This window comes from Hylaeus volcanicus, chromosome 8 (assembly GCF_026283585.1).
Source record: "Hylaeus volcanicus isolate JK05 chromosome 8, UHH_iyHylVolc1.0_haploid, whole genome shotgun sequence".
Lineage (NCBI taxonomy): Eukaryota > Metazoa > Arthropoda > Insecta > Hymenoptera > Colletidae > Hylaeus > Hylaeus volcanicus.
Window position 1 is genome coordinate 13,384,169 of NC_071983.1, and position 26,973 is coordinate 13,411,141.

Below are 26,973 nucleotides of genomic sequence, written 5' to 3' on the forward strand. Positions count from 1 at the left end.
CGGCCCCCAAAAGTGTAATTTTTTTCTTGATCATATAATCCTAGTACATGCTCAGCATTCAAGCAATGAATAGCGCAATAACAATATTTTCAACGTGCAATCAAGCCGCTCGTTTGAAAGTCCGCTTCCTAAGAAGACAAGAAGCTAAGAGGAGGCAACAGAGATTTCTTTTCGTTTTTTCGACGCGAAGGGAGCGCGATTGGAATTACGTCGAATTTCTTTCGATACAGCGAAGACGGGGATCGGTTAGAATTCGCGGTCGTATTCCACCGTTGAGAGGACTAAAAGAAAATAGAAAATGAAAATAGCAATTTTACGCTAGCGAGGTAAAAGAAGGAACGAACGCGGCGTGGGAGGGTCTGAGAAGACTGACACGCTGCAGTGCCTGAAAGATGAGAAGCGAGCTGTGTAGCGTGAAAGAAAGGAGAAAGAGAAGAGGAGAGACGGCAAAGAGGTAAGTGTGATTCGAATCCAACGAAACACGAAAAGAAGAAGCCAACCTCTTTGCCACTTCGAGACTTCTCAACGATCCCTTCAAACGCGTTTCTTTTTCCTTTTTCGCGATTCAATATTACCAAATTTTATTGGCGCTCGAGGATTGTAACGATGCAGTCTATTCTTTTATGTTCTGTTCAAGCTGGGCATTAGTTATCCGAATTTTTATTCGAATGATTATTCAAACGAGAAATTATTTATTGTTTGAGAATTTAGATAAAGGAGTATTTTAGATAAAGGATTATTTATAATTTATTATTTATTGTTGTAAATTATATGGTATGCTTAATGATATGCAGGGTGTCCCAAAAATGTTGAAGGTCCTTGGAAGGGATGGTTCGGGGGGTGATTTGAAACAACTTTTTCCTTAGTTAAAATTTTATCCGAGGTCTCATTAAGGAGATATTAACTGCAAACCTCGACCAATCAGAGCGCTTTGATTGTATTGTTCAAGTTTATTAAAAATCCTCGCAAATCATCAAAAGCGTTGTTAATTAAAAGTATCTCATACTCGAAAGTATCGAGACTCACCATCATGCACGATATCATGCACCATCATTCGTTTTGTGACGAACCTTTCACAGTTAAACATTTAGTTGAAGAATGTCAAGGAATGCAGCACGATCGAGTAGAATTCAAACGTTTAAGTAATATGCAGACGATTCTCAACAATAGAAAAGAATTTCTCAAACTATTAGATATATTAACGAAATGTGAAATAATGAATAAATTGTAATTGAATTGTAGATATTAACGTGGTCACTAATAACCATGTAGTTAATGTGACCTTAAACAAAGTAATTTAAGAAAAAAAAAAGTATCGAGACTATATACAACAAAAATAATTGATGCTCATTCAACAATCAGACGTATGTATATGTCTGAAATATGAATCATGGTCTTAAAAATTTATATAATATTTAAATAATATTTTCTAGCATCCAAATTTCGATTCCATAGCACCGTTTTCTAATATCAAATATTCCCTGATCCTCCCATTTCTTTAATTCCCAGTCTTCTTCTAAAACCTAGTAATTTACGATGCTTTTGTGCTGTTCAATTTTCCATTCAATGAACGCCACGGTACGTCCAAGCACCGATTTGCAATATTGAAGTGCAATCAGCCGTGTCAGAGAAAAGAAGGAGGTGGGAAGCAACGAGGACGAAATAGAAAGGCGAGATAACACGCCTCGAAATGGAAAACAATATTGCAATTACCCTAGTTGAAATTCTCGTCTTCCTATTAACCTGCACAGTCTACATCCCATTATTTGGTTTGAATATGTATCATCCTCTACTTAAATACTTTAGTCTCATGGTTCCTCAAAATTAATTCTAATCGTTCATCTTGTTTTCTTTTACGAACAAGCTTGTCTATTTGTTCGTGTCCATTTTATTTTTCTCTTCTCAATTTATTTATATGCCTTTCTATCCTTCACCCAAGTATTTTCATACCGTTCCAATTAATTACTTATATTATTGTTGTAATACATAGGTCTTATACGAATGCAATGTATTTCAATTATTATATTTTTATCAAACGTTGACTTCAACACTCACTGTATTTAATTAAATAAAGACGAAACTAACAGTATGTGAAAGAAAGTTGACACTTGAAAACCATACAAAAATAAGTAGATAATCAAAACAACGTCAAGTGTAGCTTGTGATATATAGCCATTGGAATTATATGTATACAACAAATATCGATTTGTTTCTAAATCACGTTTACCGAGTTTTTTTTTTAAATTGCTTTCCACGTACAACCAACTATCAGGGACAGCGTTTGCCAGAAATTTTAATCCAGATTGTGTTATTAACGCCAACTAGAACTAGTGCCAAGGCGACCGTTAGCGCACGGTATTAAAAATAAAAAAATAACCATTCCATCACAGTATCCAATAACGGCACGCGAATTCACGAACTACTCCACTATTTGCAAACAAGAATTGGTACATTTGGTTCGCATATCGACGAGCGTGTGCCCCGTGGCATCAAATGTTTTCATACTTCTCCTACAGGAATTAGACGCGCCTGTGTTGCTGTTTCAAATGAAACCAATTAAAAAAACGAAAATATTCGGTAAATAGGATTCGAAACTCGGGTGTTTCGATCGCGTATTTGTACAGCACCGCCATTCGCAGCCATTTTGCCACACTAACGAAAGAGATTGGTATTATCGCTATGTAAAACAAGTTATACTGTATAACATTGTTCCACGGAGAGTTGACTTCAATTCATTTGTATTCAGTCAATTTGATCATTTTAACCCTTTGCACTCGAGAGGTGACTCTCAGTCACCATTAGGTTTCACGCAGCAAATCTACAATACCTAATGTTTCTTTAGGTTTATTTCTTTGGAGCTCGAAGTGTCGATAAAATGATTGTCGGCGAGGTAAAGGTGACCTTATTCTCAAATCTAGATACCTCAGAATTCATGACAATAGAATGCTAAGACACATCTCGAGTTGCTGGCAGATGCCAGAAAAAAAGGCCTCGAGTGCAAAACGTTAAATTCCATTAAGTTCTTATTTACTATCCCAGTCGTGTATGCCATATACATATAGTAGGTGATTTTGACTTCTTGAAAGTGCAAGAAGTTTTACTTATTCTACGCGCATTTGTAGACTGAAATAGGGCCATCCAGCACATAGCTCGTTGAATAAGAGCCTAGAGTATGTTGAACAGGCTTAGCAAGGGTCGAAATCGGACTCGTCTTGTCAGTCTGAAAGTGGAGGAAACGAAAAGGAGTTCCACTTCGTGGATGGCGGACATATTTAAAATATTTCAATCCGCCATCCCTTCACCATCACCTGACGCTCTTCTGTCTATTCGAAAATGTAGGCTGAAATTGTGGACGGAGAAATTCGACTCGGGTAGTCCGCGACCTCTTCTCGCCTAGCAATCCATTAGCGAGTCACGGAGAAGTCGAATACCCGGGTCGTCTTAGGACGCCTCGAATCCTCTGATTAAAATTCGCGAAACTGGCGAGAATGAGAGGCTGCATTTAGTCTCGTTGGAGCTGCCAGTTGTCGATGGTGTCGCTGTTACCTTCAGTTTTCCATTCCCATGTTCCATGAAGAGCGTGTTGCTCGACGCGAAACAACGGAAGGAATTACAACTGGGACGCGCAATATACAGTGTCAAATGATTCAGTATAGCCCGTACAAAATATGCCATCTTACGAATCTTTGCTTTCGTTCGCGAACAAAAAGTTCCTGCAGCATTATAAATTTTAGCTTTTGTAGTAAATGAGTGATTCAAAAATGAAAGTGCGTTTTCATTTTTTGAAAGTACAGAACAATAGAAAAGCGTAGCTTTGTTAAATTTCATGTCTTTTTAAAATCAAAAGTAAGGTAACTCACTTCTGTTCAAAGCTTAGAGTTAAAATAATATAATTTTATTTTCAAATAGAGTTTCTCGCTAACTAACTGACTGACTGTTTAATAATTTGGAAGTACAAGAATTCAGATACAAATTCGTACAATACATACAAAATTCAAAGTAAAAAACACATAAAACTATCTCATAATAATTTATCTTTGCCATTTATTCCATTAAACAGTTAAATCTCTATCTGTCCATGATGAACTCTTTCATTCCATAATTCGAATTCAAATTTTTATTAGAAAACCAATGAACGATTAGCGACAAATCGTCTGTTTCTTTTATTCATTATCTAAAATTCGTATCTAGACAAGAATTTCTCATCTAAATTAAAGTGTTCGTATAAAACGACGTGTGGTCGCCATCGAGAGCAGAGGGAAGCCTGAAACGTGCGGTAAAAGAGACTGGAGAGACACGCGTTCTAAAAAAAGGTAGCAAGGGTGCGCGACAACCCCGGTGGCGAATAAAGGACCCGAAGGGGTGGAGATTACGACGACACGAAAGTAACCACGCGTGATGATTAATGGTTCCTCCGTCTGCCTATCGCCGTTCGAAGGCTGACCTTGCCAGGAAACAGGATCTGACAGAGCCTGAAAACGTGCACCCATCTATTATATTACGAGCGTCGTGGAGTTCTCGCGCAGGATGCATCGACAGCAAATGCGAGCTAATTTCAGGCTGATTTATTCTATCGAGTTCCGAACTAAATTTCTCAAAGTTATTTCACGTTTTGAGGGTAGAGTAGATCAGTCGTACTGTGGGAGACTCGAATCAGTTCGAACAGTTCTAACTTGCCATATGAATCCTTAGCAGTCGTGTGTTTACTCTCAGCCACCAAAGCTTTTTTTACCGTTCCAGGCGTATGTCTGCTCTTAGCCCCACAGCAAAGAACCATACTAAACTCGTATTGTATACATCTCTATATATCATTCTACACTTTCTTTGTATTTTTATTATTCGAAGTTGAATTCAAGGCATTTTCAATGCCAATAGTTGTTTTGCTAATGATTAAAAATATTAAGAATTTCATTCTAAAATTAAATAGAAATACAAAAAATTCGTGTTAAATTATAAACTTGACGTTAAAAACAAGTTTGTAACTATAAATTTGTTCATTTACATGTCGTAATTACAAAGATATTCGATTAATTAAAATTTCATATACATTTGTCTCCGTTTGTACCTCCCATAGTTAATGTACAACATTTTCTAATGATTTTCAATTGTTTGTTGAAGAGTATTCGACGCACTCCAATTTATCAACAATTTTCACATTTTATTTATATTAGATTGACAATCTGCTATATAATAACTGCAGGCTAAACAAGTTTTATCAAAAAATATTCGATCTCAGTCTGATGTTACCTTCGATATATCTACAAAAAAACCATCTTGAATACTAGAAACTATTTTGTAAACTTACACGTGAAAAATTACGTTGAAGTGAAATATCAAAGTTTGGACTAACAATGACTATTGTTAGTACAATTATGTACTACTGTACAATATCCCTTGTTTGTATACCATTTCAATAACGTCAATTCCAACCATTTCAATCACTCCGTCGCTGTTGAGGTTTCAATCAAACTATCGACAAACTCTCCGTTTGTAAATTTACTGTAACTTCCCTATCTACCGTAAACTCTGAAAATAATCCTAATCCAAAGATCGATACGTATCAGACTACCAGAAACGTTGCGTTCAAGTACCAGGAACAACAAAGCAAAAGCTCGTTCAGTACTCCAGAAGTTAAAAGATATCAGCAATTCGAGAGATCTCATGAACATATCAATCTTGTAGATAAACTAGGTACTCGTGGTCGTCGTCATGCACGTTCTATCGTCGAAAAGGATACAATATTTTATTCGGAGAATTCCGTATTCGAGACTGCTCGCCGATAAACTCGGCTAAGAACACATAGAGCAAGTGATATGCAAGGGATATCCTTAGAGAGGATAAAAATTGGGTTTGATGCTTGAGATCCGTATTCTCCGTTTCTTGGTCCTCGTCCAGCGGGCGCTCGGACTATTTTCTGAATACGTAACTCCAGCTCGTGGGGAGGAAACCGGCCAAATATTCATGTGACCTCATATTGAGAAATACAAACGGACGATCCGTCTCCAGCGATACGTAAACTGGATTATGCGTCCAGGGCAGATTTAATGTAAGTGGCGTGTGATGTTTGCGAATGTAGATGATTGTACAAACAGCTACCAGCTTTAAGGAGACGTTTAACCCTCCAAACGTAGTCGCCTGTGCGTTTTGAACCCATGGGCAATTTTAAATGTCAATAATCTACCATTTTGTTTTCTGGCTTCAGAAATACATTTCTTTTGGTTAATATTCTTGTCACAGGTCTTTAGAATATTTTATTATATTTAAAAAATGTGAAAATTATCAGTTATGATTGCTTTTACTACAGGATCTTCTTTGAAGTTGATTGAGCACGAAATTTTAAGGATGTATTCATTTATTTTTGGTAAAACAAAAAGTAGATTTTTTTAATATTCTTGTAACTTAACGTCTTAACCATAAGTATAAATCGATACTTAATATTTTATAATTTTTTAAATATGTACATGCGAACATAACAAATTTCAAAAGTTTAATTCAAAATTCAAGTACTTGAGCGGCAAAGAATCATAAAAATTGTTATTTTTATGCAATTATAAATATCTCAGTCTGAAGAAATATTCCTTTTTACATCTGAAAAGGTATTTAAAATCATTTTTTTACACAGTCATATTTTATACAGTAAAATATTTCACAGTTAATACATACAGAACGAACACTTCATTTGAAATAAATCGGTATAAAATTTCATCCCTCTCTGGTTCCAATCATTAGCATTACCCCCAAGACGAAACCCGTCTGCAGCCTCTATGCTATGGGAGATTGCTTGTAGATGCATCTTTAATGGAATGCCAACGTCTCGTCGTCGACATTTTTTAAAATGAAAATCTCCTTGTACGTCTCGAATAATTATGGAGAATATTTTGTTGTCGGAGAAGAAACGAAATTTCGCCTGGACGCATCGTGGGCGCGGCTCGTTTCGCGTACCGCAGATCGATAAAGAGTTTGAATGAAACCAGTGACAAGAAGTAACGCCATGAAAAATTTGTTTAAGTTGTCGATGAATTCAGTGATAACTGTTACGTTATTTGTCACTCGAAGGATCATATTTAATATTTCAAGTAAAGTGTCAGACAGACGTGGAGCTAAATAATGGACGACGAAGAATATCCATAAAATTATTTATTACAGATTTTTATTCCTTCACTGTGAAATATGGGAATTATTTTTGTGCGTAAATGAAATTTTAATTTTTGTTTGAGAAGTAACAGATCGCCACTTTGAATAATTATATAAACAGTATTTTAGTCGAATTATAGGATGATAGGATGTAGCATTGTATTAGGTACAAATACAACTTCTTTACTTCATAGTTATAATACAAGATCATAATAGCATAATAATAAAATGTAATGCATTCGCCAAAATATAAATTATTATATTAACGAAATAAATGAAATCTATAGACACTTAATTCAGTAGTGAATTGAAACTTATGCTCCATGTTTTGGTCACAATTAAACTTATCGTTCGCCTCTGATGACATTAAACATTTTTGTCTAGAATAATCACTACTTTGACGTTTTCCGTTTAAAAAACGTATTACTCAAACATGTATCATACATTCGATAAAACTCGTTGCAACGTTCTATCGACTGTTAATGCACTAAATGGAGCACGAACATAGCACGAAGATTATTCAAACTGCCTGGAAAGTCGTTTTATGGAACTCGCCGTGAAAGTTGACGGTATATTCGCAAGCTTCGCGATCCGTATCAAAACTTCGTTTACGAAGCATAATTATCAACTAGCATTGGCCAGTGCGCTTTGTATCGTTTCGAGAAATCCACTCGTCGCGACTCGCAAAACGATGTATTTAATTATTTATTTTTAAATACATCGACGCCCAATTAAAAAGTTTGTTACTCGGTATGAGAAATACGAGATCGAGGCTCGTCTATCAACGAGAAGTTTCAGTTGAAAAACTGAGAGTTAATTCACATGGGCTCCTAGGCTACTGAGACACAACGCGACAACGCGCACACTCAACCGTCCTCGAGAATATAATTAAAGCTGCATGTTAATGCAAATTGCTTCGTACTGTTAACTTTGCGTTGCGCATTTATTCAATTATCCACCTTGCACTTTGTCGTAACTGTCTGCTAAATAACCGATTCTCGACGTTCGCAAATAGGTCTTCATTGAAATTCAAAAATGATATATTTTAGCAAATGGTTGGTAAAGTAATCGTTCCTTATGGTTGCGAGAACAGTACGAAAGTGGAGATTCGTTGGTCGACGAGACAGGGTATGGCAGAGACCTTCTAATTTATGTGTCTTCTTTGTCCTGGAAGAGGTCTTCACCTTCAAAACCTTATGGAATTATTACTGTTCTTATTTTGGCTGCACTTTTTATATTATCAAGTGAAATAGATATTACAGATGGAATAACGATGTCATGACGATACTATGATGATATTATGACGATATGACGACTTTGTGACGATATTATGGCGATATCATCCCGATATTGGACATTACAGCGATATTATGACGATATGATGACTTTGTGACAACATTATCACGAAATCATGGCGATAATATGACGATATGACGGCACTATGGCGGGAGTATGACGACGTTATGGCGACATTATGGCGAGATGACGATAGCATGACGACATTGTGATGATATGACGATATAATGGGGATTAACGATAGTGACGATTATATTAAACAATGATAATGCATTCAGGAATTTCTTCCATCTAGAAATATTCATTCCTTATTTCACTGGTGCAATACTTAGTGACGCCAGTGAAGTGGCGCCAGTAAGGTGTAGCTAGTTGAATTAAATCGTGAAAACCCCGCTTTAATCACGTTTGTCGAACGCGACTGTGGTTTTCATGCGGTTCCTAACTCATTGAGGAAATGTACCAAGCCCATTCTCAATCCTTTTCATCGACCATTGGGCACCGGATTCCGGCGTACTACCGAAAAGTACTCGATACCGTTGCCAAGAAATTCCGTGAACGCTCTTTTCGTTGAAAGTGTTTAACCATATCCTGGTTCGCAACTGAGTTTCTTGCGATTGACAATTATTAACTGCAGTATTTATACGCGTGCACATCTTCGACTTACTTTCAAAATTGAAAATGATTAAGACACAGCAGGGAGACAGTTACCAATTTCTTGCTTTGAATAGAATGTTGACATTAATTTTTCGGAAACAAAGATAAACACATTTCACTTACGAGATTTAAATTGTAATCGATGCTATTGGGAAATAAATGTTTCTGTTGAAATTTCAATTTAATTAGGTATATACGTTATCATTAAAATTCGTGTCGATAATTCTAACATTCCTTCGTCAAATTAATTCATACGAGCAACCTAATTAGCACAAGTCACGTAATAAATTAATGTAATGGAAGAATGCACTCACGTAGGTACGTTATTATTCAAGTTCATACCGTTCCCTCTAACATCTTCCCCAGAAATTAATTTGTCAAAGAAGTCATTCGGTATAAGTAGCGTAATAAATTAATGTAAACGTGGAATATACTCGAAACCATGCACGTCCATGTAACATATTTACGCTTCATGCGACACCTTCGTCAGTTTCTATCGCTACTCTAGACGTTTAAACGCGCGACGCGTCAAGCATTGAAATTGTAAGCGGTCCGTTCCCTTCGTACCAAGAAAACACAGCGTACCTTCGTAAATACAACAGAAAACGGCAGAGAAATTTTACGTTCGAACGATTCCCGATAAAACGTACCAGTTTCGCGCGTGCAAAACGCGACTGATACCCACCCAAGGGGAATGGGAGAACCGAGGGAAAAAATCGCGTAGAAGTAACAGGAGTCGACGGTTCCGAGTCCAAAATGGCGAAACGCGGGTGGATCGGTATTGCGAGCATCAATTTTTAAGGCAAACAAAGTCCAACATTAACGTGTAATGGCCACGGCGTCGACTGGGATTCCGTTGTCCACTTTAAATATCGAAACCACTCGGTGCTCGCGACCGCGGTACGACAATTTCAGACCATCCAGGGGTTCGAGCCGAGTGACGTCACGTCCGATCGTTTACTCTGGTTATTACCGAAACAGATTGGAAGTCCATGAGTTTTGTGGATATTGCAAAAAAAAAAGGGGAGAAACGAAACAGAAGAAAAAGGAAAAGTAGAAAGCATCGGGGTTGGATGTGAAACGGAGAGAACGTCCGTAGAGGAACAAATGGGGATACGAAGCAGCTTATCGAATTATCGTCGCAATATATGCTCCTCTTTCACTTTTTGTACTTTTCTAATGCATCGACAATTTCTGCTGCGAAAATTCCGAACGCCACCGCTCGGAAAGCTCTTAACGTACACTGTGTACACCGGCGAGATGGAGACAGAGAGAGAGCCTCTAGATGGAATTCAGATTTAGCGATCAGAATTATTGGAAAATGCTGTTTCGCTGTTCGTTAAGATTTCCTATTACAGAAACTATTGATTAATAGCAACAGTTTTAAATTTAGGGAGCTACCACCCAGGTAGCTCTTAACGAGTGCTTTCCATACTGGGGAGTTGGAGAGATTGCTTCTGGGTGGAATTGGGATTTAGCGATGTGAAGTATTGAAAAGGTTGTTTTACTATGGATTAAGTTTTCTTGTCACATGAAATTGCAACTGGTTAAAATTGAAAGCATTACTATTTAGAAAGTCCTTAACGTGCAATAGATATTCTGGGAGCTAAAGAAATTGCCTCTGAATGAAATTCAAACGTAATGATCAGAAATATTGGAAAAGACTATTTTGCAGTTAGACAACATTTACTTTTGATTAACAGAAGCTGGTTAAAATTTAGAGACCTACCACTCAAGAAGTTTTTAACGTGCAGTAAATATAGCATCGAAGTACTGGTCAAGGTTTCCTGTCATAGAAACTAATAATAATAATAAATAGCAATAATGCAATAATAAAAATATTTGCACAAATAGTTGCCAATTAATTCTATTAAAATACTTTTAATTTAAAAAGATGCCTGACTACTCATACCAATATACTTAAAAAATGTTCTTGATTCATAGAAATGTGAATAAATATGTGTGCAAAACCCGTCATAAAAATTCTTTATAGATTGAAAAAAAAATCTTCGAAAAGCATTAATAAAAGACACTCTAAACTAGAATACTCCCATACAGTAATCAGAAAGTAATACATAACTTCTTCAAAACTGCGCATAATTCTTATATAAAATACTTTTTATACAACATTGTAGATTCTGAAGTTTTCCAATATGACTGCATTGCGTCACTCTGTATTATTGAACGATTCTTATACTGTCACCGTCTCTAATTTACTTTCAGATCTCTCTGTTAATTCTTTCAATATTCTTTCTTGTTTGTTTTCTCAATCCTGTAACTCCTCATCCAACTTCCTGACGGACCTTTCTCTATTCTTAATCCTTTCTCTAACTCCTTCCTCAGTTTCCGTTATTTCCTTTCCGAGATTGAAAATGACCGGTCACGAGATGGGACAAATTTAAAGTCAGATTTAAACTTCCAGGAAAACTTCGTTATTTTGAAGGAATTAAAGAAAGAAGGCTTACGCTGATGGCCATTTGATATCATACTGCATACGAGTATACTTCTGAAAATGTAGGACAAAATTAGATTGAACGAGACAGGAATAAATTACAATGGGAAAATTTGTTCCATTTTTTGTTTGTCTAGAAGACTGTTTAAATGTCGTGAAATGTATATCGAGAATTATAGATTATCTAGGAAGAACATCACGAAATACCGATCCTTCTGCAACATATCAAAAGACACTTACGCGATTGGATCAACAAAAAATGGAACAATATTTGGAAAACAGAAAAGACACTAAAAATCCATAGAATAACTAGAACAAGTCAAAATTACGCGCATCAAAATTGGACGTACAAATTACACGCATAAACACCTACTTGAGAAGACCATTAGACCCACCTGCCGTACATGCAACGAAATTCTAACAATAGAACACATAATATTTATTTGTAAAAATACGGAACCACTCCGCATACAATACGAACTACCCACTAGTTTAAAGGAAGCGTGGAGCACAAAAGAAAACTTAAACAAAATAATTCAGCTACTTAAAGATGCACATATATGGACCAACATCTAACATTGGAGAAAACCTCATAAGAAACTGTCGCTAATAACCAAAGGTTGATGCGACATCAAATATGCAATAAAAAAAAAGTACTCGACATAGTATTATACGGGGTGAGCCATTTAAAAGAAGCCACCTGAATAATTTGCTTGCTTTTAGCGGTAGAAAAGTTATTAAAGTTATTAAAAAAGTTATTGGCACCACGTTACGTGCCCCTCGAAGTCAAACAACTCATGTTCGACACTTTTTTTTCTATCGTTAGGAGTAACCGAATTATTTAGGTTGCCTGTTTTTAATGCCTCACACAGTGTAATAAAAGAAAAAAAAACAATTAATTTGGCTGTATAAATTCGTATTCAGTCACATAGATGAATGCTTTCATTAAATTGAACACGCAGAAAAATCTAAAAATCTCTTTAAATTGGAATTATTTGCAATTAGTATACCTATTACTATTTACAACTAAATTATTGAAGTTATATTGCTTGCTGTATCATAAATATTTCTTTACTTAATCGACAATCTAAAATAAACCTCAACTGATTTCTTATTTGCCATTGTTATGTGCATTAACCTGTAAAGAAAGCGTCAACAATATCTTATGCGATATTTTCTAAGATTCTTGACATCCAGAACCAAATTTTTCACGATTCGAGTATCCCAAAACATTTGAAAATTCTTTCCTCGAGAAGCCGTTATGGAAATTCGTCGAAAAAGTTTCGAGAATTTTCCAGCGCAGCTGCGAACTCTATCAACATTGTCCAATTGACGTCTCGAATGTTTGGGAAAGAAGAATGACGCGCGTGTAAGCGGCCTGGTATATTTTTGTGCTCATGCGAGTTGATGAAGAGCACTACGAGGTTTTTCGTAATCAAGCACCGTGTAAGGGAAAAACTAGAAGAGAAAGGGGGCAAAAAATACCGCTACGAGAGGCTCCTCGCGAGGGACAAGAGGAAATAGGAACGATGAATTCAAGAATTCCGGAAACGAAATAATCTTCCACTTTGTTCTTCTGCTAATATTGTTTCAAGGCTCGCTTCGCTTTACTGCCTTGCGCCTGCTGCAATAAAGCGCGCAAACTGTTAACTGGATATGAAAACCGTGGAACTTCTGACACATACCAAGTGTAATTGAATTATTGACTATAGGCATGAAAGGTTCGTCTTAGAACTTGTTACAGTTATGGCATTCGATTGACAAAATCCCCCAGAATCCTTCGATCGATTCTATTTCTTAACCAGCCCTCAGGGGCTCTAGCTATGTTTTTGATCGTAGCTACAGTACGGGTTTAGTAATTCCGAGGTACCCGAGCTATAGAGGGCCCAGTGGGCTTCAACGGACTACTATCCTAATGGCGACACCAGAGAATTATGAAAAGATGTACGTAAGCAAATGCACGTGCAAAGTAATATGAAGCAAGAATTAAATGAATGTGTACAGGGTATATTTATAAAATATCTAATTTATGTGACATCATCTTTAGTAACACATATGTATGTGCAAAACAATGTTTAGTAAAATCTAGTTCGCGATAAAGGTTACTATACTTCGAATGATCATGCATTTAGAATAAATCGAAATGTATATAAAATATCAACAATAATATACATGTAGCGTCATCTAGAACATAAGACTTACTTTCATTTAGCTTTCAATTCTTTTTCTGTATCTATAAAAATATGAACATGATGTTTACATAAACATTCGCAGTTTAATCATTACTCATTAACCTGACACTGACGAGTGACTGAATTATTATAACTTAATCAAATTAGTATCGAAATCAAAAGACAATTCTTCCTACAAATTCTACCTATAAAGTGAAATGATTACATAATTAACCAAAATGGGACCTCACTATTAACACAAAAAATAATACAGAAGTAATCGCAAAGGTAATCACCAAAAAGCACGTGGACACAGGATCGAATAAATTTCGCACGAAATATCTGCTCTATATGCAGTTCTTAACGACCGACAGTCTTTTTTTAACCTCGTTTAAATACTACCGAGAGAAAAGATGAAAGCAGGAAGAAGCAGGTGAAGCCATGAAAGGAAGGAGAAAGGTTCTCTTTTTATCGCCGTTCCGTTCCGATACGCTAGTTTGCGAAAAAGAGTTGTAATCAGCGAGGAAGTATTATTTTTCTTGGGCAGAGGGTGAGTCGGGAATTTCTAAGGAACAGCGAACACCAGCCCGTGGAAACTAGCGAGTGTTGGCTGAAGAAATTTAGCGGGTGTGAAACGCTAAAGGCCGCCTCGCTCGTCTACAATGCAAAAGTTCTTTTAAATGATAAAAAAGGGGAAACAGCGACGCAAGTGTTAGGAAGATGTGCTGGATTTAAATCGAGGATGTTTTAAGGATGTATGCAAATTTCGATTGTGCTTAATGCTTTCCGCGTCCTCCTGAATGTGAAATTTCAGATCCACTCGTTTGGAGGAATGTTATAAACGATCGCGTCGATAAAAGGTTACATCATTTTTCTTTTTTTATTGTGTACTGTAAACGATCATTAATTTCATACTGGTAATTAACTAACAGATTGTAATCTTGTGATAATTTTAGTCAACATTTATAACGAAAATGATTAAACATTTTTGTCAATATTGACAGTGTTGTTATTCACATCATTTAGTACATGTTTATATGAAATATCCAATATATATTGAAATACCCCCAAAAACTACAAGAGGGAGCATAGAAATACATTTGTTGAACTCCAAATAACTCCAGGCACGTGAATAATTTTTTCTATCAAATAAAACAGTTTATGAAAGTAGAAAGTTTACCTGAGTGTAGTTGTCTTTCACATTAATTTGGTACGTGATTTGTACCAAATGTCGTCTTTAATAAATTAATTTGGAAGAAGAATATTAGACCGAATAGCGTGGACATTAATAGTAATAATAATATTTATAATATATACAATTAATACATAGTTGCAGTCATGGAATATATATACATATACACGGATACACAGATCAGATGTATACACAGATGTATATACACATTGATTGCTAAAACTGAGCCCATATTAACAATTTTATGATTGTATTAAGCTTCTTACAATTAGATTTTTGTCATGGAGGAAAGAATTACTGCTTGTCGAAGATAAAATTTCGTTTTTTTTTCTTTCAGATATTGATCTTCCCGTAGGTGATTTTGGAAGTGTTTGTAGTTGTTAGTTTGGTTTTTCCGCTTTCTAGGGCGAGTAAACCTTCGAGAAAAGATAACACTCTGATTTGAACGCCTCTGGAATTGCACGGTCCCTAAAGCTAAACGCCTAAATGTTTCGTAAACATTACTATACTATCTGCACCAACCCGTACAGAATTTGCTAAACATTTGGCTTTGAAGGGAAAATACACCCTCGTTCATAAATATGTGGACACTTGCTCCATCTATCTAATGAATAATTAATATACACAGTAAATTATTACTATATAACTTTTGATGCTGAGATACACTAAATTTTATATCGGATGTGTATTTAACATTTAATAATATTTAATAATATTAAATGTTTTGAGTGCCATATTCAATTTTATAGTGGAACTATGGGATCGTTTAGATAGAATAGTTCAGAAAGAATGTTCAATGTATCAAAAATATTTATGGCTAATTATTCACGTTCACGTAACGTATTACGAAACGCTATGATAAATGGCACCAATATGTCTATAAATATTGAACGACATATTTCTTTGTGTGTGTGTCTTTTCTTTTTTGAAGAACTTGTTAGAAGTTAAAGAGTTAAAAGTTATTAAAAGTTAGGGTATAAATACATTTTATCACAGATTTATGATATATACAGTATATTTTCTTAAATTATACGAAATAAGAACGTGTTTGCCAACGAAAAGTGACTTGATCAATTCACCGATGAATTAGAAAAACAAATGTCGTCCTGAAATATTGTAAATGTCCATTTTCCCTGGACTACTGATTACCGAAGAAATGGCAGAGCTCCAAGAGGTCGTAACGAACTCTGCAAATTTATTCTCAGCTGATGACAATATTCAATTGTTCGACAAAAATCACTGAAGCAAAATAGAATTCGCGAAATTTGGCGACGAGATTACACACTAGCATGGACACGCTGTTTAATCAGTTAAATAATGCACGCCAATAAAATGGAAGAAGCTACAGCGGTGAAATCGGGAGGGACAACCGTCTTTGCACTCGCCAGCCTGCGACCATTGTTACCATTTCGTCTTGGTATAACTGTAGCCGACATGTAGAATTGTATAGTATTTGCTTCCAGTAATTATTTGTTCGTAGATGTCCTTTCAAAGCTCACCTCCAGTGACTGTCCTTTGACCCATTAATTAAATATGGATAGCATTGGATACACCACGTTTGCAGTAGTCTCCTGCAAACCTTCTGTAGTTTGGAGCGAAATACTCAAAAGAAAATGTTAGCTGCAGATATTTTATATTATTAATTCATTTATCTGATTCGAATTTTGCTTACATCCCAAAGTTGCCCATTCTATGTCAAAAAATATGAATACTTTATGCTAAACACAATTATCTTAGAGGAATAACAATTTATTTTTTTTATTTTTTAAAATAAATTTGATTGTGAAGTGAGATTTGAATGTTTATTTTGTAAATTAAAATGTAATGAATTCTTTCTCAGACGCTATTAGAGATTTATTTCTATTATTGGTATCCAACATCTTATTTCGAATAGGTTAAACAAACTTTTTCTCAATTTTACTTTTGCATTATTCAATACATCGAATAATGTATAAATAAAATTATGAAGCGATGCAAAATGTAATTGTGATGACGGACTACAAGACTTGAACCACATAGTCTGACCATGTCCATTGTATAACTCCCCACGAATTAAATTAATAGAAAGTCTCAGAAGTGCGGCTGTCAATTTCCAATGAATACAAGACTCTTACTTCGTAAACCGGAAAGTAAAGCATGTTCTCACTTATGTCAATTCATAAAAGCGTGTAATCTACATGTTTAAAAAAAAAGATGCTGTAAACATTTGAAATAAGAACAAGTTCTTTATATTGTCCCTCAGATATAAGATAAATCGTATCATGTACAAACCTATGTAACGCCATATAATTCTCATTATTAGAGAGTTTCATAGAGGCTTAAATAAATAAATAAAAAAAAATAATAAAATTATTCAAATCTTCATTTAAAAAGCTATTGGCAGATGTTCTTTAAAACAATATGCAAGATACTAAACGACTGAGAGATTAGGTACTCTAGGATGTGAAACTGTACTAACCAACAATTATAAATCGATTTACGAAAGCGAAGATGATTGTTAAAGATTACAAAGAAACGTATGCTACAATTTTCCCACCTGCTGTTCCATGTTAACTAACGGTACAGCGATGTATTTCAACGTCTCCATGCTCAAATGGAGTGGTCGACGAATAAATTTTCACGGAGTAGCGTCAAAAGCTAAAAGGAACCCGCACAGAGAATCGCGAGCGGTGAAACTGGGGGCTGCAAGGTATCCAAAATCGAGCTAGACAGATGTTGAAGCATACGAATGAAGTCAAAGACACGGCGTGTAATCTGAATAAAGCTCTGGCATGGTTTGCGATAGGCGATCCGTAAATGGCACGCGAGTTCACACAAGAAATTAAAGGAATCCTCTCTTGCACGCAGACAGATCTCCTGTGTCTACAAACAAGGAGCACATGATACTGTTGGTCTGCGTTTGTGGTCCTTTCGTGGCATCCAATTAAATGGTCAAGCGAAGACAATGGTAGAATAATATAATAGCTATATAATAATATCGCGATGTTTAAATAAAACATACTGGATGAAGTACTCGAATAAGATGAATTTGTTTCAAGTTAAGATTATTTGCTTTTGTGAGGGACGTAGATCGGTCGAAAATGTTAATTAGTATGTATTGGACACTGCATCTTGTTAAATGCGAAAATTGATTCTAATTAGCTCCAACTGAAAAATTTTAAAAGGGAAAGTCTATACAAAGAATAAAGTTTTCGAATGTGTATAATATTACAACAAAAAGAAATAATTTACTTGAGATAATATTCAATTGGACTGAAATGCTACAACCTTATACGACAATTGATGAAAACAATTTTATACTTTTGTTATTGGCTTGCATTTGAAGTAAATATTAGTTACTTGAATTCATTTGATTCTTGAATTGCATACAATAATGGTACCTTCAAAATGTACAAAAACATACAACGATGCGTTCGAATGCATAAATATATAGAATATAAAAATAAAATACACGTTACAATACTTAGAAGCTAAAACATACTTTAATTCAAGTTTCTGTTTTTTCACCATAAAAATATGATTTTACATGAACATCCGAAGTCAATTAATAATTGTTCGTCATTTACAACTATGTTGTTATTCTAGACACAGAGGACATGTAGGAAGAAAGTTTCTGTCCTCAGGGGCTGTAGCTATGTTTGACTGTAAGTACAGTACGGATTTAGCGATCTCGAGATACCGAGCTATAGAGAGGCCAGTGGACCCCAATAGATATACAAATGAATATAAGAGATACTGCAAACAGCATTAAAACTATGGAGCAACGAGAAGAAGACTGAGAGCGATAATGATAAACGTGTAATTAAAAAAATAGCATCAGTTTAATAATTATGGGTGTATAGTTGAAACACTTAAATAAATACAGGATACAGGAAGACAGTCTTTATAAAGTCTTTATAAGTCTACGATCCAGACAAGCATTTGATATCAGTCACGCTTGAGCACACCTTGTGTTTCTGTTTCAATCACGGTATTTCTAATTTTCTCTTGAAATTGCCATTCGCTGAGAGAATGCTCACCGACGGTTGAAGACCTCTAAACCTCATCACAAGTCTCCCAATCCCCCAACCCTTAGCTTGAGGAGAACCTGTCAAAGTTAGACTCTGTTAAAGTAGAGATCTGTCTCGATCCCCAGCTCAGACTCCGCAGAGCACTTTGAGGAAACTCTCTCCCTTTCAAACAGTGCATCGCCTAACTAGTGCCAAAGACAAGAAGATGGGTGTAGCAGGAGAACTTGCGTCAGCAGAATCGACGGAAGAAACAAGAAGTCAACTGACTAACAGAGACAGGAATACTTTGAAGACACTATAAGTAAGGGGTGCTGAGAATATTGCTTTGCGAGATAAAGATTGTCAGTGTTTAGTTCTCGCTATTTTGTTATATATTCTACAATATACAGTCGATGACAGTCCCAAATGTATTATACTTGAATTGGTTTAAGAAATAGTTACATTGGATTATGTTCAAATTTATTTTTGCATTATTCAATTCATCAATGAAAATGATGTAGAAATGCAGTTACTCAAATCTTCGTTTAAGAAGCTATTATATCAACAATGTAGCTAGATTCATAATTAAGATAGTGGGAACGATAGTGGGGATTGAGGGAACGTTTATGTCACAGTGGAGAGTGATGATCAGTGTATTCAAACTGTCACTAGTGAATGATTACAGTAACGTTATTTTTCTATATATACAAGTGCAAATAGACTTGCAGCATTATTCGAAAATACATACATTTTACTAGAGATTATACTGAGATTTAATCCAAATCCTAGTTTAATACCAATACATTGGTGAACGTATACATTTTAACTAATTCACAGTTTTGACTATAACACTGATGTTAGGGAGGGTTATCATGGACTATACACCATGAGCCAGTCACTATCGAACTTTTTATTTGCAGATAAACAACTTTTCTCACGTTCATCAATTACACCAGTGAATCTGTATAATTCAGACATTAATAAAATCTGTATCTACATACGAATTTCAAATATCAAATAAAAGATAATAATCTTGTCTTTTATTCGTTGAATAGAAATAATCCCAAGTTATCTGACGTTAAAAAATACAAATAATAATTTGAAGTCAAATAAATATTATCATACGTGTTTAATCGTCGTACAAAACCAACGGTAATTATTCGAATCCTTCGAATAAGAAACGAGATCTAAGTATCTTTACTCTACTTTTTGATCTACTGTCTCTACTACGATACTGTATCACCGATGTTCATTTCCTGTCAATACTTCAAATTGACTGTAGAATCCACTTTCACTCTGGCAAATCGAACTCACAGCAAATCGAACGAGGACTTGGACGAGTCCAAAGTCCGACGTCGTATCAACTATCAGGTTAATTTGTTTAAATACTTACCGATCGTAGTCAGCACCGTGAGAGAGTACAAAAACGCTTTGGCGAAGGTCCACTCGTACTCCGGTGCCCGTCGTTCGGTGACAGGATCGCTGGAGGAACCTCCGACATAGGTGCCGACGTTCTGGTTCGCCATCATGTCCTCAGTGATCCTCTTCACTAGTTGATCCTGGAAACGTGCGATTTCCTGAGCGGCCAGTCTCGTCCAATTCTCACGGTAAAGGATGTTCAAACTCTCCGTGATTATCCATATGTTTTCCACGGTCTTCGTCCTTGCCTCGTAATTGACCTACGCATAGTAGATTGTTTTGTTAGAATTTTAATGATGTAATCGCGTGAACACGTTCTCCAGCCGAAAAAGTGGACAAATACTTTGAAGACACTATAAATAAGGGGTGCTGAGAATATTCCTTTGCGAGATAAAGATTATTAGTGTTTAGTTCTTGCTATTTTGTTATATATTCTACAATATACAGTTGATTCAAAAACTGTACAATGTGCTTGTCTGGAGTCTGATTAAGGTTCTGGTAGTTTGGAGCGACGGTTGAAGGTTTTCTATGATATTTTTTTTGGTGAAAAAATAATTAGATTAGGATGAAAATGAGTGATTACATGCTTTGAGTAATGAAGATAAATGAAAATAGGTATGTTTTAATGATACGTACGATTTCGGGGTAAAATTCTGAAAATTAAAAAAATAGTACCACTTTCATAAGAATTGATCAGTTTTCGACATTATCTTGTTTTGAGTCTGTTAAAACATAGAGGCATTCAATATTTTGGGCTAGTAGCACTGGTTTTAGATGAAGGTTCGTTCTTAACCCTTTTATGGCAACTGGTTACTACTGCTAATCACAAATTTAAAATTAATTTTTAAGTACCTACTGGTTTCTAGTAAAAACCATAGTGGAATATGTGTTGCGAATCATATCCTGGAGGATAATCAAGACACCTTGTTGACATTTCTTTTCCATAATTTCATTTATACACATATTTTTAAATTTGTAAAAATAAAAATATGTTAATTAAAATATATTTAATTCTGTCCTCAAGGGGACAAATACATTCAATATTTAAATCGATAAGCCAAGTAATCTTTGAGTATCATATATGTATAACACGTTAAAAATGATCATTTTGAGGAACACACATCTAAAGAATTGGAATATTCATTAAAAGGGACATGTCAGGAGTAGTAAAGTGTAAGAAGTCCGCTAAACGGAAATATCTTTTCTGTACAGGAGTCCTTGCAATACGGGTTTGAGTTTAATAAAAGGAAAAAAGTGGACGAGACGTTCGATCGATAAAACTTCGTTGAAGCGAGCGCTAACGCCAGAACGCACAGATAATTCGATTGACTTCGGGTTCAGTGAGGTCATCTCAGGTAAGAAAGAAAGATCAAACCGGAGATGTGACGATAAATCGAGATTTACTTTCACCGATACTGTTCATCCCTTCCAGGCGATGGACGAACTCAAAGTTTCGCAGATTTGTTGATAATGACAGCGGACTTCTTTTGAACATGGATAACTGGACCGCGGACTTTCATGCAAATTCGTATTTTTATATGATGAAAAACATAAATTTAAATTAAAGTATGTTTTGTACTCTAATAATTTACTAAAGTTAATTTTTCAAGCTACATTTCCCAAAAAATCACATTTTTTTTTATGGAACAGCAATCACAGTTGAATCGTATAACTCATTTAGTCCCATTTCTGCCTGTCAATTAATAATTCAAATTAATAATTCATAATTCGTAATTTCCATTTTTGGAGAACAGTTCCGCTGCAAATCGTATTAAGGAGTACAAATGGTATTCCTATCAGCGATTGGATCTGATGTCGAGTTATTTGCTTAATTTTTAATTCACTTGTCATCAAAATGGTGATGGAATCGCAGAGTTGATGTGTTTCCGGTTAAAATTGCAGAGAATTTAAAAAAAAAATAGAGAGAGAGACCCTGACACTTTTAATTTTAGACGTTAATATTTTTTTGGAGGATGGGGAATATTTACATTTTTTGTCTATATCTGAGCAAATATTAATTTGCATAAATATCTGCAGTCTAATTGTAACTTATTTCGATCTATGTAGTTGCTCTCCGACTTGGATGGGAAACTATCTCTTAATGAAAGTAATTCGAATAATAGTTGTACTATTTTTGGAAGCTTGTAAAGAGTCGTACGAAAAAAATGTTTTTTGAACATTGTTCTTAATAATGAGCAAGTTTCCACATAAACTATAACTTTCATTTAAAACGTTCCTCGCTAAATTTTGCAATTTAAAAGTTATACAGGCATGCTTGAATTAGATCACTCTGATGTGTTTGTACATGTAAAATCTTCACTGAATATCTTGTAACGTAAGAGAAGAGATGGTACAGAGAACCGGAAAGTAGATCAAAACTATAAAACACAATTGCAGGAAATAGTAGTGGAAGTGTTCAACTGGAAGCTGTTATGGAGATCTAATCTCAGCAACACAAGGGGTGTGTCCACCCCTTTGGAAAAAAAGTACCAAGTTACTAGATGCCGCTAGCAAAATTCCATCAAAATCTGACAATTAGCAAAGATCTCTTCGTAGCCACTTAGCTATTTCAACACGTGCAACCATCGATCAAAAATGATTATTCGCTCGCTCACCTGCTTCAGCCAAGCGGTAGCGTTCCGGCCAGTAGGCTGATTCCCCCCTATTGTAGTGGCAAGCGTCCTTTGTTGTATCCCGACGTCGCTGCCGCCTTCGATAGCGAGGAAGATGAAGCTGCCCAGTAAAGTGTACCCCACGAGGAGGGCGCATATCCCGAGGTTTATAACAAAACCCTTCAAGAAGGAGTGCTGGCTGGCCTTGTCCGGCACCCCGCCGAAGCAGAGACACCTCACTTGTCTCGATGGATGAGTTTTCGAGCGGTCCGACGTCGACCTCTTCAGGGACGATGTATTGCCATTATTCGCGGGCTTGAAGCCCTCGTAAGCTCTGTAATGTCTCGCGTTGTCCTTCTCCATCCTCCCTTCGTTTTTTTTATCCTCGCCCTTTCTGTCGGATCACCCAGTTCCGTCTTTTGATTCACATTTGTCGAACGGTATCTCAAGGCAGGCTGTCATTCGCATTTGTCGGCCCGCTGCTGTTGATAGGAAGAACCAACGCCGAAGGGGAAGAAAAATCAGAAGATAAGAGCGGTCCTTTCTAATCTTCTTCGAGCTCCCTCGATAGCTAATCTCGCGCCATCCGCATCGTCAGTTCCTCCAGCGAGGTTGGGACCCGAATTCTGTTTGCTATCACTCCTGTCCGCTCCTATTCATTTTTCCGACGCTTCGAATGCTGGTCGTGCTACGTTCGTCAACAGGGACGTTCCTCAACAGTTTTCGTCGCGACCATCTGCGGGATCTCCGCGAGTCCATTTGCACAGACTGTACCGCGCGATTCTTAGCCAAAGAAACATCGAACACCCCATCGAGAGCGGGTCTCGGATCGAAACACTCCATTGGACGCGCTTTGCGATCGCGAATGCCTCACCTTGGAATGTTTATCGAGAACAGTAGTCGCGGAGTCGATCCCTCGACTGTGGTCGATTTTTCTATCCTCTCGGGATACTTTCGTTCGACAGGAGCGGATCACGGAGAGGATTTCCCAGAAGCGAGTGTTCGATGGCGCGTCGAGCTAGCACTCGAGTCATTTTTCTGGAGGACGATCGCCCTGACTGGAACCCGGGCCAGAATTCCACAGATGAAATCGATGTTTGAGATATTTTCTGGGATATTAGTTCCTCCTCGAAACTGGATCCTCGTTTTTGGGATATTGGCCCCCCAAAGGAGGGACTCATACGTTTAAGCAATACTTCTAGACGACGGTGAGGGAACGTCGAATCTTATTAAAGAATCCGTCGCCGTTATGTCAGGCATAATTTCGCGAGAGTTTCAAAGGGCCGATCCAATTTCGGCATATCTGAGTTTCCACGCTGCTTTATCCCCTCGCAGAAATTAGCTTTCGACCGATAAATTTTTTCGATCCTCTCATGCGCCGTTTGCAACCGTTAAAAACGCGGTCGGTATCAACCGATGGCTGGTAAATATTCCAGGAATTCTTCGAGCGACGATATCGATCAATTAACCCCGATACAAGAGGAACCGCGACATCCGTTGGGGCACTATGGCTGCACGTCTCTTCTCCCTCTGTTAGCAGAGAAATAGAAACTTAAGGAACACCGCGGAGTGAATTTCAAGAATATCCTCCATAAGTCGCTTAAAGTTTCCTTCGTGGTAGCTGAATTGTAAAGCCTGGGAGTTCCGTGCTACCCCATCGTCCTCGGGCCTTAGGAAAGAAACGTCCTCGTGGTATGCAGTCGGGGCCAGCGAAGAAGAGGATGGCAATTTCAAGGCTTCGTTCGGATGAAACGGATTTCCAGGATAAGTATTCCCGACGCGAGTCGTGGACGCCCGGATGCTCGTCGACGGCTTCTTTCTCCCATTATTCTTCTCTACTTTTTTCACGAATTTCTGCGCATCGGTCCACGTCGATTCAACGCGAGACTGTTTTGCCTCCAGATGAAAACTCGGCGGGGAATAAGCCGATTAACGTGGTCAGACTCGATCCAGTAATTTGCTTATGCGTTCTACGTTGCAACGTGGTGTTTTCATTCGACCAGCCTCCCTCCCCCCCCCCCCCCCCCCCCCTCCTCCACCCCCTCGCGAATAAATCAGCGGCTCCGCGACGCCGCGGACCAGGGCGTCGTTTTCCTTCCGCTCGATCGAGGTAATCTGCAAACAGAAGCGAGAAAATAGGATTGGTCGATTGGATTTCACGTTTACTTTTCTTTACGCTCCGTCTGGCGCGGTATTGCGGTAATATTTCAACGCGTCCATGCAACGGAAACGCGCGCGTTGGAAATGGAACTGACCGTTTCCCGTTTCACGACTCCGAACGCGACTCGATACTCGAGGCGCTTTCGATGGTGTCAAGGCAGGTGCGCGGGGAAATTTGCAAGCTAACACCTTTCCGGCTATACGATTTTCGCGATTTCCATTCGATGTCGGTATAGCTTCTTTTCGTGGTAATTTTACTATTCGGACAGTTTACAATTTTTAGTTTGCCGTTTTCTATAATTTTGCTTTTTGATGCAAGATAAATAGTTGACGCCTTTGTAAGGTTTACAACTTTTTAAACGTTTAGAAAGGTTTTAAACAAATGTTTACGAGTGTTAGGCATGAGACCTTATTCGTATGAAAGTTTATACAATTATTAAAAAGAGCATATTAATTTTAACTGCAACCTCTTTGCACCTTCAAATGTATGCGTTTTAAAACATTTGACGCGCACCGTTTTATCGCCTTTTGGGACCGTAAGCTGTCAGCCCTTTCTGACTGACGTTACCACGATTTTTCGGACATTTCTGATGATCTAGCAAAAAATATTTCCAATAAAAGTTGATCAGTATTCACTTCTCTACAAACCACAATATAACAAATTTTATATTCATAATTGTTTATATTGCAGTTTGTAGAAAAGTGAATACAAAATTTTAAACAAACTATTTATTACAAGAATAGGGTGACCTCGACTTTTAAAATGTTAACCCTTTGCACTCGAAAGGTGACTCTCAGTCACCACTAGGTTTTCTTTAGGCTTAATTTCTGTGGAACTCGAAGTGTGAATAAAATGATTGTCGTTGAGGCAAAGGTGACCTGATTCTCAAATATCAAATTAGAGATCTCATTTTCGAAGTCAATCTAAGCTTAGCATTCGTGACAATAGAATGCTAAGAAAGCATCTCAAGTTGTTAAAAGATACCAGAAACAAAGGCCTCGAGTGCAAAGGTTTAATATATATTTTTGACATCATAATACTTTGGCCTGTACCGAGACGAATTACCATACCATCGACGACCTACCATACTATCACCTTAAACTTTCAAATAATGCTAAAATACTTTTGGCCATGAAAGGCGGGACTCCAGGCCTCTGTGCATCGATTCAACTTTACTTGAACAATTGGTTACTAGAGTAGCCAGCTGCTTTTTTCATAAGGGGATTAGAAAGCTTCCTATCTGAGGAAGAAAATGTATTCTGTTGAAGAAAAGTACGTGGAAAAATAAGGCACGCCATTTGTATTTGTATCTATCGGCTGTCACCGATAAAGTTGTATACAAAAATTCCAGTTTATATTTGAATGACCCTCGTACCATCGACCCCCAAGAAAAATACGATTACTAAGCGCCCTCCAACTGCATGTCTTCGACGGGACGCAGCCCAACCATCATCCAGAGATAAGATTCGTGGGTATGGAGAGACTGCAGGACATCGGTCGAACGTAACTCCATAGCGTGCTCGAACGCTGCTGATCCTCTTACCTGCCGTATCAAATTTCGGAAGGATTCAGAGATCCGACGCCCTAGGACCAGGACGACTTCGACGGCGACCGTAGAACGCGTTCCAGGCAGACAGCTGAATGCCAGCCGAAACCGCGGGACGTTGAATTATCGTAGACGGTCCTTTGGGAAATCGTGGAGAACTCCCGCGATGTTCTCCCCCGGTTTCTTTACGAGCTTCCTCCGGTTCTTGATACCGAGCCGGGGCGACCATAATCGACGATCATCCTCAAATCCGCTAATACGGTACCCGCGAAATCGGACAAAAGGAAGCGTGGGAAGCCTGGACGGATAAAAATGAACGAGAGGGACGGCGCGGACGAGAAACGAAA

The 26,973-nt window shown here is 37.2% G+C and overlaps 1 protein-coding gene across 1 annotated transcript in view; it reads right to left on the minus strand.

Moving 5' to 3' along the window:
- The window catches only part of LOC128881317 (TWiK family of potassium channels protein 7-like), a 102,396-nt gene extending 78,902 nt beyond the window's left edge, over positions 1-23,494 (minus strand). The window contains exons 1-2 of the mRNA XM_054132259.1: positions 22,923-23,494; positions 20,282-20,567 (exon numbers count right to left, since the gene is read on the minus strand). Coding sequence (XP_053988234.1) covers positions 20,282-20,567; positions 22,923-23,282 — 646 coding nt within the window. The 5' untranslated portion in view covers positions 23,283-23,494. The remainder of the gene's footprint in view (positions 1-20,281; positions 20,568-22,922) is intronic.
- Between the last annotated feature and the right edge of the window lie 3,479 nt (positions 23,495-26,973).